Source organism: Glycine max, chromosome 15 (assembly GCF_000004515.6).
Source record: "Glycine max cultivar Williams 82 chromosome 15, Glycine_max_v4.0, whole genome shotgun sequence".
Taxonomy (NCBI): Eukaryota; Viridiplantae; Streptophyta; class Magnoliopsida; order Fabales; family Fabaceae; genus Glycine; species Glycine max.
This window is the reverse complement of record NC_038251.2, coordinates 16343649-16358610: the sequence shown is the minus strand read 5'-3', so window position 1 is coordinate 16358610 and position 14962 is coordinate 16343649. Positions and strand designations below refer to the sequence as shown.

Genomic DNA, 14962 nt, shown 5'->3' with positions numbered 1-14962 from the left:
CCAATTGTGAAGAGTCACAACTTTTCATAAAACACATTGTGTAATTGATTACACATTTGTGGTAATCGATTACCGGTGAACAGTTTTGAAGAAAAAGTTAAGAGTTATAATTCTTAACATGGTTTTCTCTAAAGTCACAACTCTTCCAATGGTTTCTTTGACCAGACAAGAAGAGTCTTTAAAAGCATGACTTTGGCACATGTTTAACATATGTATGATATTCTTCCAAACAATTCTTTTTCACAATCTTTCTCTAACCATTGCCCATTGCTTTTTCTTTGCCAAAAAGCTTTCTAAACTTTGTTTCAAAACTTTGTTTTTTTCTGCAAGTGGAAATTCTGTAGAAAACAAAAGTGTGCTATCTTTTCTTCCTTCTCCCTCTTGCCAAAAGATTCAAAGGACTAACCGCCAGAGAATTCTTTTGATTCTCCCTTCTCCCTCTTGACAAAAGATTCAAAGGACTAACCACTTGAGAATTCTTTTGATTCTTCCCTTTCCCTTTAAACAAAAGATTTCAAAGGACTAACCGCCTGAGATATCTTTTGTTTCCCCTTATAAAGATTCAAGGGGCTAACCGCCTAAGAATTCTTTGTCTTAACACATTGGAACGTACATCCTTTGTGGTACAAGTAGAGCGTACATCTACTTGGGTTGTGATACTGAGAACAAGAGAGGGTACATCTCTTGTGGATCAGTTCAAGTGGAGCGTACATCCACTTGGTTGTTCAAAGAGAACAAGGGAGGGTACATCCCTTGTAGATCTTTGTTTGTAAAGGATTTTACAAGGTTATTGGAAATCTCAAGAATCGGTGGTTGCTTGGGGACTGGATGTAGGCACGGGTTGTTGTCAAACTAGTATAAATCTTGTTTTTGTCTTCTTCTTCCCTACACTCTTTAATTTTCGTTGTGTACTTTTTATTTCCTCTTTACTTTTGTCTAAGTTATTGTTTATATTTTTTACTTTCTCATAACTTAGTAGTAAAGCCTAATTTAATCTAGTAATATTAAGAAGGATAAATTTTAATTATTCAAGACACATTAATCATTAATTGAACTCCCCCTTCTTAATTATTCTGAGGCCACTTGATCCAACAAGTGGTATCATAGTAGGTTTCTTGAGAAAAGTTTCACAACCTCAAGATTCATGGCCTCCTCAAATTCTCTATTTCCCGAAGGAAAATCCATCCATAGGTCACCTTTCTTTAATGGTGAGGGTTACCACTACTGGAAAACCCGAATGCAAATCTTTATTGAAGCCATAGATTTAAACATTTGGGAAGCAATAGAAATAGGACTTTATGTACCCACCATAGTAGATGCAAGTACAAGCACAACAACAAAAAAACCTATAGATAAATGGACTGAAGAGGATAGAAGAAGATTCCAATATAATCTTAAAGCCAAAAACATAATCACTTCTGCCCTAGGAATAGATGAATATTTTAAAGTGTCAAACTGTTCAAATGCAAAGGAGATGTGGGATACTCTCCAACTTACACATGAAGGCACCAATGATGTGAAAAGATCTAGAGTCAATACCCTTACACATGAATATGAATTATTTAGGATGAACACTAATGAGAACATCCAAAGCATGCAGAAAAGATTCACACACATAGCCAATCACCTTGCCTCCTTAGGAAAAACCTTTCCTAATGAAGATTTAATTAATAAAGTTTTGAGATGCTTAAGTAGGGAATGGCAGCCCAAGGTAACTGCCATTTCTGAAAGTAAAGATCTTTCTTCTATGTCTCTTGCCACTCTTTTTGGCAAACTGCAGGAACATAAAAATGGAACTTCAACGTCTCAACAAAAATGAAGAGACCGACAAAAGGAAAAAAATCATATCACTCAAAGCCTCCTCCTCAATGCAAGAAGAAGAAGAAGAAGAAGAAGAATCTGATGATGAAGAAGACTTCTCACTCTTTGTGAAGAAGTTTCAGAAATTCATCAAAAATAGAATGTAGAAGCAAAGCTTCATAATGAATCAAGAGTGATTCAAAGATGTTTTGATGATAACAAAACATGATGACAAAGGTGATGACAAAAAGCTCAATGGTCAATCAAAGAATGAGTTCAAGATATTCAAGATAGAATCAAGAACACTTCAAGATTCAAGAGGAAAGTTGAAGAACACTTCAAGACTCAAGAGGAAAAGTTGAAGAACTCTTCAAGATTTAAGAGGAAAGTTGAATTCAAGCATCAAGATTCATGGATCAAGCTTCAAGAACCAAGATTAAGATTCAAGACTCAAGATTCAAGAATCAAGAGAAGACTTAAACAACATAAGTATGAAATGGTTTTTTTCAAAAACTGAGTAGCACATGGATTTTTCTCAAAACATGTTTACCAAAGAGTTTTTACTCTCTGGTAATCGATTACCAGATTGTTGTAATCAATTACTAGTAGCAAAATGAATTTGAAAAAGTTTTCAAATGAATTTACAACGTTCCAATTGATTTCAAAAAAGTTGTAATCGATTACAATGTTTTGGTAATCTATTACCAGTGCCTTTGAACGTTGAAATTCAAATTCAAATGTGAAGAGTCACATCCTTTCACATAAAAGCTTTGCGTAATCGACTACATTGATTTGGTAATCGATTACCAGTGATTATTTCTGAATAAATCAAAAGATGTAACTCTTCAATTGGATTTTGACTTTTTCAAATTGGTTTTAAGTTTTTCTAAAAGTCATACCTCTTCGAAATGGTTCTCTTGACCAGACATGAAGAGTCTATAAAAGCAAGGCTTTGTTTTGCATTTTCAATCAATCTTTCTATCAATTCAATCAATTCATTACAATCCTTTACAAGCCTTGAATCTTTGTGAACTTCATCTTCTTCTTTGTGCCAAAAGCTTTCCAAAGTTTTCTGGTTTTCTAAACCTTGAAAACTTGTGTTATTCATTCTTTTCATCTCTTCTCCCTTTGCCAAAAAGAATTGGCCAAGGACTAACCGCCTAAATTCTTTTTGTGTCTCTCTTCTCCCTTTCCTAAAAGAACAAAGGACTAACCGTCAGAATTATTTTGTGTCTCCCTTCTCCCTTGTCAAAGAATTCAAAACGACACAGTCTGAGAATTCTTTTGATTCTTCCCATTCCCTTATACAAAAGTGTTCAAAGGACTAACCGCCTGAGAATTCTTTTGTATCCCCATTCACAAAGTATCAAAGGTTTAACCGCCTGAGATCTTTGTCTTAACACATTGGAGGGTACATCCTTTGTGGTACAAGTAGAGGGTACATCTACTTGGGTTGTTGACTGAGAACAAGAGAGGGTACATCTCTTGTGGATCAGTTCTAGTGGATGGTACATCCACTAGGTTCAAAGAGAACAAGGGAGGGTACATCCCTTGTGGATCTTTGCTTGTAAAAGGATTTTTACAAGGTTGAAAGAAATCTCAAGGACCGCAGGTCGCTTGGGGACTGGATGTAGGCACGGGTTGTTGCCGAACCAGTATAAAAACTCTTGTGTGTTTGTCTCCTTCTTCCCTACTGTTTTACTTTCCGCTGTGCATTTTAATTTCTGCTTTTACTTTTGGTTAAGTTTCTCTTCTACTCTTTATTCACTTAACAATATAGTAAAAGCCTTAGAAGAGTAATTTTTTAATTAGTAAAGGTTTAGGAATAATTAATTCAACCCCCCCTTCTTAATTATTCTGAGACCACTCGATCCAACATAGAAGAATGGAGAAACGCCATAACTTCGACAATGGGAAGGGATCTCAAGAAGGTTCCCCAACACTTAAATGCTATAAGTGTAATCGACCCGGTCACATAAAGGCACAATGCCCCACAAATGAATCATGGCCAGAGAAGAAAAGTCATGAAGAAAGAAGATCCAAGAAGGCGTATATTGCTTGGGATGACAATGACTCATCCGATGGTTCGGAGAAGGAGATCAACCTTCTATCCAAGGACTATGAGAGTGATGATAACATCTCTAAAGAAGATTAAGCAAAAAGCAAAAGTCTGACTTCCATCTTTGAAGATCTAAGCACTTAAATCATGAAAAAGGTAACATCAAAACCATTCTCTTTTAAATTAAGTTGGTTGAAACTTTCCTTTCAATTTACTTGTTTATATGATGACTAACAAAATTTTATTTGTTTGTCTTAATTGATTGCTATTATGAGTATGTGCTTATATGTTTGATTGAGTTATTTTCTTTCTCGAAGCATGAAGTTTATTATTAAAACAAATACTTGATAGTGCCTATGATTCTTGCATGATTTTTAGTATGATATGTGAATTACTTGCTTAAAAGTTATTCATAAAGCTTTTTCAAAAATCTATTATGTTATATATATATATATATATATATATATATATATATATATATATATATATTTTCGTATAAGAGTTTTTAGACATAAAGTATTTTGACCCCCTTTCAAATCTGTTCACCCTAAGAATTCATTCAACACTTAGTTCTCCTAAAATGTTCTCTGGTAATCGATCACCACAATGTGTAATCGATTATAACAAGGCACACTAAGTGTAATCGATTACAAAAAAATGTAATCAATTACAACACGTCCCTGATGCTTATAAATTCAAATTTAAGAATTCACGAAACTGCAACTTCGTCTTTCTCGCGAAACCCTTATTCCCAAATTTTCTTTCTATCATAACTAACTCATTTCTTATCCAAATCACGTCCCACAAAGCCCAAAATTCATCTTTTTTCATTCTCTTTCATTTCAACTGATTGAAATTTCGAATAAGTCTCTCAAATGGAAGAACCATCAAAGAAGTGCAAATGTTCTTCGAGTAGAAGCCAATGACACTCTAAGGCTCAGGATACTCCAATTCCTTCCTCCATTTCCTCCTCCTCATTGTTCTCATCGGAAGAACAACGTACACGATACACTAACCTCTTCTCCTCTCGTTCTATCATTGACCCTAAGTTCATAGATATGGATTTCTTTTCTGATGAGAGTTTCAAATGCATTCAAGCATTTCATAACTCAAATCTCATTCCCTTTATGTCTTTAAAACTGCCTGTGTATTCTGAATTGGTAAAAGCCTTTTATTCTAACCATGAAATTCAAGAAAGTACCTTGATTTCTAAGGTCTATGGGATAAAGATGGTCATTGACCAATCCCTCTTTTATGATTTGACCTAATTGTCTAGTGACGGTGTACCATTTGAAGGTGCACTGGATGATGATTGGAAGTTTGATTTTCTGTGCATGATGCCCGTCGGTTGGTTTGCACCAACCAAGCGGATATGATCGGAAGGCTGTTTGCCGGTTCATTGGTTCCTGAAAGCTGCATCCTCCATTATCTAATTGTCTGTATCTTACTCCCCAGATCTTCAAACCTTGCACATGTTTCTGAAGAAGATCTAATAGTAATGTGGGCCTTTCATACCGGCTGACAAATTGATTGGGCACATCTAGTCTGGTATCGCATGCATAAGGCATTGCGATTAAATGCTCCTTTGCCCTATCCTCACTTAGTTACTTTGTTCCTTCAACATTTTAACACCCCTCTTGATTATGAACCTTATGTTCCAATCAAGAGATCTTTCTTGATCGGTGCTGTTGTGGTTTCCTCCTTTGGTTACCGCAAAGAGCGTGATGGCTCTTTGGTAAAAAATGGTGCTCAACCAAATGATGATGAAAGACACTTACCGGTTGAAGGAGACTCTTCTCTCCTTCAGAGTATTTTGGACAGGTTTGATGGACTTCAAACCTATGTTGGTGAGAGGTTTGACTCCTTGGAACGTCAAGTGGACACACGATTCGAGGAGATGAACTCAAGGATTGCAAAGGTTGAAGAAGATGTCACCATCATTCGTGACTGCCTTGATTTACCTCCACCACCACCATCAGTTTAGACATTACTATTATTATTAGTATTTTGATTTCTAGCCGTGTATTTGGCTATGTTTTGAAACACTTATTAGTATGTTACTTTCTAATTTAGTTGTTTTAATTAAGTTATCTTGGATGACTCTCTAAATTATCTGACATTATAGTTTATGAATGAATTATTATCATACTTGCTTAGTTTATGTATGCATTGTTGTCTTCCTTGCTTGGATGATTATGGATGAATGTATGATTTTATGTCTCTATACGCACTTTGGCTTTTTGTTGATGCCAAAGGCGAAGAGAAAGTTGGGATTAAATCAAGAACTCATATAATTAAATAACTTAATTTCAAGTAAAGCTTAAACTCAAAAACAAAGGGGGAGAATTATGTGAGTGATCGATTAGAAGATAGAGCTTGCATGTGTTTCTTGATTTCAGGTTTGTCATCATCAAAAAGGGAGAGATTGTAGAAGCAAGTTTCATGATGATGAACCAAGCAATTTTGATGATGCCAAAAGCCCAAGTGATTGATTCAAGACTTCAAGATCAAGCATCAAGAATCCAATCCAAGATTCAAGATTCAAGAAAAGAAATCAAGAAGCAAAATGTCAAGACTTCATATAGAATAACTATTAAAAGATTTTTTCAAAAACCAAATAGCACAATTTTGTTTTACAAAAGAATTTTCTCAAATTTTCTAAGTTACCAAAGTGATTACTCTCTGGTAATCGATTACCAGTGACCAGTTTGGTTTTCAAATGATTTATAACATTCCAAAATGATTTTCAAACAGTGTAATCGATTACACTATATTAGTAATCGATTACAAGTGAATCTGAACGTTGGAATTCAAATCCAATTGTGAAGAGTCACAACTTTTCATAAAACACATTGTGTAATCAATTACACCTTTGTGGTAATCGATTACCGGTGAACAGTTTTGAAGAAAAAGTTAAGAGTTATAACTCTTAACATGGTTTTCTCTAAAGTCACAACTCTTCCAATGGTTTCTTTGACAAGACATGAAGAGTCTATAAAAGCATGACTTTGGCAAACGTTTAACATATGTATGATATTCTTCCAAGCAATTCTTTTTCACAATCTTTCTCTAACCATTGCCATTGCTTTTTCTTTGCCAAAAAGCTTTCTAAACTTTGTTTCAAAACTTTTTTTTATCTGCAAGTGGAAATTCTGTAGAAAACAAAAGTGTGCTATCTTTTCTTCCGTCCCCCTCTTGCCAAAAGATTCAAAGGACTAACCGCCAGAGAATTCTTTTGATTCTCCCTTCTCCCTCTTGCAAAAGATTCAAAGGAATAGCCGCTTGAGAATTCTTTTGATTCTTCCCTTTCCCTTTAAACAAAAGATTTCAAAGGACTAACCGCCTGAGATATCTTTTGTTTCCCTTTACAAAGATTCAAGGGACTAACCGCCTAAGAATTCTTTGTCTTAACACATTGGAGCGTACATCCTTTGTGGTACAAGTAGAGCGTACATCTACTTGGGTTGTGATACTGAGAACAAGAGAGGGTACATCTCTTGTGGATCAGTTCAAGTGAAGCGTACATCCACTTGGTTGTTCAAAGAGAACAATGGACGGTACATCCCTTGTGGATCTTTGCTTGTAAAGGATTTTACAAGGTTATTAGAAATCTCAAGAATCAGTGGTTGCTTGGGGACTAGACGTAGGCACGGGTTGTTGCCGAACCAGTATAAATCTTGTGTTTGGTTTCTTCTTCCCTACACTCTTTAATTTCCGTTGTGTACTTTTTATTTCCGCTTTACTTTTGTCTAAGTTATTGTTTCTGTACTTTACTTTATCATAACTTAGTAGTAAAGCCTAATTGAATCTAGTAATATTAAGAAGGATAAATTTTAATTAGTCAAGACACATTAATCATTAATTTCTTAATTATTCTGAGGCCACTCGATCCAACATTAACGATCTCTTTTTTTTTTTAAAGGAGAGAAACGTTAAGGCGTTGGACCATTAACGATCTCTTGGGATGGTCGACAAAAGCGGGGCTTTTGCTCCTATGTATCCTCAATTGCGATGAGGAACTCAGACCTATGTAGTTCTTACAAAAGCGGTAATGTTATGGGTTGATTTTATACTTTTGAACGGTCCATGTTAACCGATAAAAGCAAAGAGAACCGTTTAAGGCGTTGGACCTTAAAACGGTTTTAAGTGACTTTTGCAGACAAAACTTGATTTGTGAGTTGATTTTAGCCTTAGTTTCACTTTGGTTATTAGTCAATTCATTCAAGGAAACTTCCAAAGAAAAATGTCCGATTGATTTTTTTGATTACTTTATTCAAAGATATTTTGATTATTTTATTATTATTTTTTTCAAGATATTTTGATTATTTTATTATATTTTTTCAAGATATTTTGATTATTTTATTATTATTTTGCATTTTTTTATTTAACCGAGGTTACAACATGAACGATCGGTTGGATTTTATTTTAACAGTGATTAAACGAGATTACAACACAAATGATCGGTTGAAATTCATTTTATTAGGCGAGATAACGGCTTAAACGATCGGTTAAAGCTCGTTAAAAACGGAAGAAAAGAAAATCGAAAATGAACGAGATGAAGATGAAAGCAAACAAAATAAGAAATGAATTGAAAGTCTCAGATTCGAACACTTATTAGTTGAAGACCGAAGAACGAACGAAGAACGGTGAAGAACGACGGAAAATCTTCACGGATTTGATCACGAAAACGTCTCGGAAGTGTTACGGAAGCACCTCGATTTGGATTTTCTTCATGGAAACACATTTTTTTTCACCAAAAACAGCTGAAATGCTTAGCATAGAGGTCAGGGACCCTTGAAACTCAACCTCCTCCCCCTATTTATAGGAGAAATGGGGAGGTGCTTGCCGCCCAGAGGCTTCTTGAGGAAGATTTCTGAGTGCACGCAATTACTAAGTTCACCCCCCTTTTCGTACTTTACAGAAAAGTTATGGAAGCCTTACAGAAGAATTTTGGACTTGATTTTCCTCTTTTTTCTCTTCCCTTTCACCAATATTAAGTGAAATATGTTAACCCAAGGTTTTTGGAAATTTTACGGAAGCATTACGGATGCCCCAGATGCCCCAAACGCCATTGTTTAAATAAATGGAGGTGGTTGCCGCCAAGAGGCTTCTTGAGAAAGATTTCTGAATGCACCCCATAATTTATAAGTTCACCCCCTTCTAGAATGTTATGGATGAAGTTTCCTGAGTGCAACCCTATGTTTGATAAGTTCACCCCCCCACTTTTGTGTTTTTGGCTGTTTTCTTTCCGAAAGGTCCCGAAACTTTACGGATCTCATGGCAATGGGTATTAAACATTTTGAAGTGGTCAAACAGATGTCACATGCCGACAAAAAATGCTCCCCAGACGAAACTAGTGTATGACAACACCCTAGCTAACATCGGCTGAAAAATAATCCTGCCCGATATTGGCTAAAAAATAACTTTGGCTAATGTTGGCTGGAAAACCTAGTTGATGTTGGCTGAAAAATTAGCCATGACCGATGCCAGTAGAAAAAATCTAGTCAACATCGGGTAAAAAAGCATTTGTCGACATCAACTGAAAAAACCTGAATGACAACGGCCAAAAAAATCCTTGGCCGACGTCAGCAAAAAATTCCCATGAATGACGTCAGTGAGAAAATAACCCTAACCAACATCATCTAAAAAAAATCTTAGTCGATATCGGCAAAAAATAGCTTAGGTTGACATGATACAAAAAAATTCTGACCGAAAAATCCTCGGCCAACGTCAGTGAAAAACAACTTATGTTGTTGTCGACCGTAAAAAATTTGGTCACCCGTAGTTGCGAGTGTTGAGTGAGAATCAGGCGCGAGCAAGAACGTCGTGAGTTAGAGTGAGCATCTCCGAAAAAAGAATTTCAAATTCTATAATTTTTTAGAGAATTTAAAATCTCACTGTTTTAGTCAATCAAATTGATTCATACCTAAAATTAAATCTCATTTCAAATATTCTATCCAAACAAGACATTTTATCATGAATCCTTTAAAATTCTTTGAAAAAATGAATTCTCCTGTTCAATTGCTCCATGCAAACACACTACTGAATTTATAATTCATGTTATTTTCTTCCATAAAAGTTGCTTATAATTTCGTTTCAAATATATTTATTTCTTAAATTCTATAATTATAGTGCTTGGGGAGTCTAAATTTAAAAAGGGATCAGAATAGTGCACCAAGTACACTAAAAAATATCACAAAAGGTTAAAATATTTAAATGTCTGATTAAATAAGGGAAATAAAATCCCATATTTAATAAAATGGAATGACCAAAAAATGCATTTTAGCCTTGATTCAAAGGAGGGTGTGTTAAGTAGAATGAAGAATCCGTGTAATATTTTTTCAAACAATAAGAAGAGATTTGTCCCAGAGTTACAAAAAAAAAACCAAAATATTTATGTAATTTGACCAAATCTTAAGAATGTTATTATAATTTTGTTCATATTTAACTTATGTAGTTACATTATAATTTTAATTTTGATAAATTATTTTATTATCGTTGTTGTCACTATTTATTATTTTACGATTCTGGTCCTTGTCATTATTAACGGATGATGTGATAATCGTCTATTAGAAAATACTAATACCACGTACGCATGATGTTTCTATAAAAATATATATGAGAACTAAAATGAAGTTCACTCGAATATGACAGTGTAAAGTTTGTACGTTACAAAAACTTCAAGCACCAGCAGCTTTCAACGTGTATAGTATACTCAGGACGACATACGTTTTTAGCTATGCAATATCTTTCTTCCATTGCTTTCATATTCTCGGAATAATAAGAAGAAAAATCAAGCTTTCCAAAGCTTTCTATAACCCAACAAACAAAATTGAGAACTTGAAGCTTCCAAAAGTGTATAGTAAAACTATGAAGACATGCTTATTTGCAGTGCAATATTTTTCTTGGTTTAATTTTTATATTCACGGGATAATAACAAGAAACATATAGAATGTTTAAAATAATTTTCTGAACTTAAACTGAGCTAGGCAGCTCTACACGGCTGTTTCTCTACTTGCTCCCTCGTCTAAGCTTCTGAGGAGTGAAACAATATTTTGACATAGTAATATGAATATGACATGGTAACTTTCCAAAGAAACTGGGCCACAAGGTACAATGGTTCAAAGAATATCACAAGATCCTGCTATGTTAATACAAATTCATTTCAATCATTAACACCCGGACAGAATTACTAGAAACAGTCTACACTGTAACTGAAAAAAGAAAAAATCACTGTTGCGGAGTCAACAAAATATGGAGTCTGAATTTCCCCTTCCTGTTTTCTTTCCACAACTATAGGCCTCTAATGCTTACAATGGCATGGGTGACAGGAGATCCTCTAGGGCTCATCAGGTAGGTGGAAGTTAATTCATCTGGTTCTTCTCTTGAACAAAAGATGAAGATGTTGTCTAGACAGATGGAGATTATGATGAAGGCTCAGGGAAATAAAACTATATTTGAATTACAATAACAGTAATGCCAAAATAATTGAATTACAATAACAATTTTTAACAAGTAAGAAAAACTATATTTTGGGTCGAACTTATATTTGGATTCCAAAAATGTATTCTTTGATAATGATGGAAAGAATTTGAAAACGGACTTCATTACAAACCATGTTACTTACAATAGTAATATATTTATCAAAGCAGGAGAACATTACATCTGCTGGGAAGAATATAAAAGAATGAAATTGGTATTTCTATAAAATTGTCAATTTCTATACAATTGTTTTTATAGTGAATTTACTGCTCAGACAAATAAATTCATCCTTATCGCCATCTACTTCAAGAGGAAATAGATGGGATAATACAACTCCAATGTTGAAAGGAAACACATGTCAAGAGGATGCCACCATGGGTACCTCCAACCATTTCCACACCATCAGCAAACCACTCTCATCTCCAGTGAAGAAGAGGCCACCAGGACCTAACTCAATTAATGCCACATCTTTCTTGGCAAATAAACGTCCCCTCTCTGAAAATCTGTTGAAAAAACATCATCAGAGGATTCAACAAAAAAATAAGAAATATTACCATGACGGAGGTACAGTAACAAAAAGAAACGTGAATAATTTAGACTTACTTACGATGGCAATTCATACATGTGAACTGAATTGTCTCTGCACGAGGAAAATAATATTGGCTTTCCCTCTGCATCAGGCATCCCAAAAAGTGAAACAACACCCTGTAATATAAAAAAATCATCAACTTAGGAGATTGACCAACTTGTCAGCATTATAAGAAACATCAGCTTGACTTCTTACACATGAAAATAAAACCAAATGATATTTCAACACATAAGATTAAGTCGACGCTTACATTTTCTTCGGTGTGTGTATATATCACTTCCAAAGATCCTGCTTCAATGCAAGCCCAGACCTTAATTGTGCGGTCAGATGAACTTGACAACAGATATTGATCCCAACATATAAGGGATGTGACTATGTCAGTATGATCATTTAGTGTCATTGTACACTGTAATGTATCCATGTCCCAGACCTGAAGAAGACAAAATAACAAGTTCGGTTCGTTATAGGACAGTTCAAAGAAAATTACATATCCTTTTCTCAGAAAAAATTCTCATGTTAATAAAGAAAAATAGAATCCTCAACAGCAGACATACCTTTATGCTTTGGTCCATGGACCCGGAGTACAGCATCTTGCATCCAACCGCCAGACAAACCACTGCTTTAGTGTGCCCAGTGAGTGACGCAACCAGTTCAAAAGGAGAATCGGCTTTAGAGCTTCCTCTCCAAGCAAAAATGACACCATCCTGAAATTTTAAATAAAACAAATTTTAACTCACCCCAGAAAAAAAGAATTCGGTTAGGGGAATATCATTGGACAATATTAATAACATGGTTAGTTACCTCTGCACAAGCAAAGAGTGTATTGTTGCCAACAGTCATGGCAAGGACTCGGTCTTTGGGTCCATCAAGGGTAAACTCTGACATGGTCTGGATATTCCAAGCCTTCACAACAACCACAGCCACATAATCAGTTTGCATGTACTACTCCTATGATTAGACATTATCATACATCAAAACAAAACAATGACAGATAAGAGCTTACCTTGACAGCATTTTGCAGACCAACAAAAATCCATGACCCCTCACTGATCAAAGAGGTAACCTCAGCACCAAGATTGATGACTTTAGCACATTGACCAGTATGGCAGTCCCATATCCTAACTGTCCCATCAGTGCTGCCAGAATAAAGTTTGTCGGATCCAACAGGAAGTGCGATGCCAGTGATAACCTGATGTCAAAAGCTTTAATTTAACTACTAACAAAAATATTAACATGATGCAGAGGCTCACAAATTCTAGCATTTCCTAGGAAACAAGGGAAGAGAATGCTTTTTCAAAAAAAAAACTTATTCCGTTATTGTAGCATATAGTTAGATTATAAAACTCTATGACTGTAATCAATAATTGTTAAAACATTAGTCGATTATTAAGTCAGATATCAATTTTGATTTAATCATTATGCTAAAAATGAACTATGAAAGAACTTTAAATATAATTTCGGTGTGTTAAATACTAAATGGAGGTTCAAGAGTCAAGTACCTTCTTATGTTCATGAAGTTTCGTTACTGTGGAAAACCCATCACCACGAAACCATGAATGCAGATACAGGCATTGTTCACCATGTACACAATTGTTGTTGATCCAGTATTTACATATCCTTGGTGATGATTTCTTGAAAGCCTTAGCAACCCTTGTTGCATCTCCTCTATCTCCATTATCTCCAAGCAATGCTTTCTTTGAACCATATTTCGGGGTATTCTCAGAGGAGGAATGGGGCTTTTTTCCGTAGCTATATGCAGTATTGCCATAACCACAAGCAGCAGGGAGAGATGGTGTCTCTATGTGCAAAAATCTGCAAGGATTCCTGTTACATCTTCCAGCTCTCCAATAAGAGCATGTTGTACTACCAATGCGCTCAGTCCTTCGTGCAAACTTTGTATCCATGATATTCTAGGAAACAAACATGGCATTGTAATGACATCCCAGATCAGGTACTGTATCCTATCAATAAAATTCTCCATGGCTCATGCTTTCAGTCATTAACTCAATGATTAAATCCCAGCCATAGACTTAATTCTTCATCCAAAACCCAAAACCTTTTGGCTCCCAAATTTTCCATTCCCAAAATAACAATCGTAAAGCAAGTGATGAACGGCAACAAAACTATGTTGATCGAGGAAGATCAACAACATCCAGATCAAAACCCATTGAAGACTTGGATCAAAGACCAATAATTTAACCCTGATCAGCAACGTCAATAGAGACTCTGCCCAAACCCCAAATTAGGGTATTGCCGATCCTTATGAAAACCCCGAAATAAATAAATTGAAAGGAACCCTAAGCTTCACTGAGATAAATGAAGTCGGATAGAACATAGATTCTCGTAGATCATCCATCACAAACCCTAAAAGAAGTATTAGATTTTCGCGTTCGGAGAAACAAACCTGAGTGGTAGAAACGTAGCTTGATTTGTTGGAACGATTGTTGAGAGAAAGAACACAGAGCAAAATAAGGCTTCTATTTTCTTAATCAAACGTTGGTGTTTGTTGGCAATGTTGTGTTAGGCTTATATATAGTTTCTCTGTTAGCTTGTAAAGCACGCAACAATAAGATGAGATATAGGATTTTTATTTTTTATTTTTTATAAAAAGGACATTTGCCGTCATATAAGGATAAATTAAGGCTTAAAAATAGATAGTTATTTTCTTTCAAAAAAAATAATCATTTCTGAAATTTAATATTTTGAAGATAGTTTCAATTTATAAAATTATTTCTAGTGTGTGAAGTTACCTTTTGTTTGGATTAGAAATTTTAAAATTTTAGAGAATTTTAAATGCGTATAATTTAAATTCTTTTGATTTTAATTTATTTTATTTTTCAGATGCTTTGTTTGAATATATTAATTCAAATTTCTTGAATTTTAAATCATTTGTTTAGATAAGGCAGTTCAATTTTTTACGTATGCAAAATTTCATTTTTATATTTTAAATAGATGAAATTTTAATATTAAACTTTATAGAAAACAAACACAATCTAATTTTGAAATATTAATTAAAAAATATTTTTCAATTT

At 34.7% G+C, this 14962-nt stretch overlaps 1 protein-coding gene across 2 annotated transcripts; it reads right to left on the bottom strand.

Annotated features, from left to right (window-relative positions):
• Positions 1-11402: 11402 nt before the first annotated feature.
• On the bottom strand, positions 11403-14431 carry LOC121173588 (zinc finger CCCH domain-containing protein 48). Of its 2 annotated transcripts, none has more exons than XM_041009742.1 (7): positions 13430-14431; positions 12934-13119; positions 12732-12833; positions 12485-12634; positions 12181-12360; positions 11949-12046; positions 11403-11844 (listed from the first exon to the last, which is right to left on the bottom strand). In XM_041009742.1, the coding sequence occupies exons 1-7, from the start codon at positions 13832-13834 to the stop codon at positions 11700-11702; spliced, it is 1266 nt and encodes a 421-aa protein (XP_040865676.1). In that variant the 5' UTR covers positions 13835-14431; the 3' UTR covers positions 11403-11699. The 2 variants fall into 2 exon arrangements, with proteins under 2 accessions (XP_040865676.1, XP_040865677.1); XM_041009743.1 differs by having other exon boundaries at positions 11704-11844; positions 11945-12046.
• Positions 14432-14962: the final 531 nt, after the last annotated feature.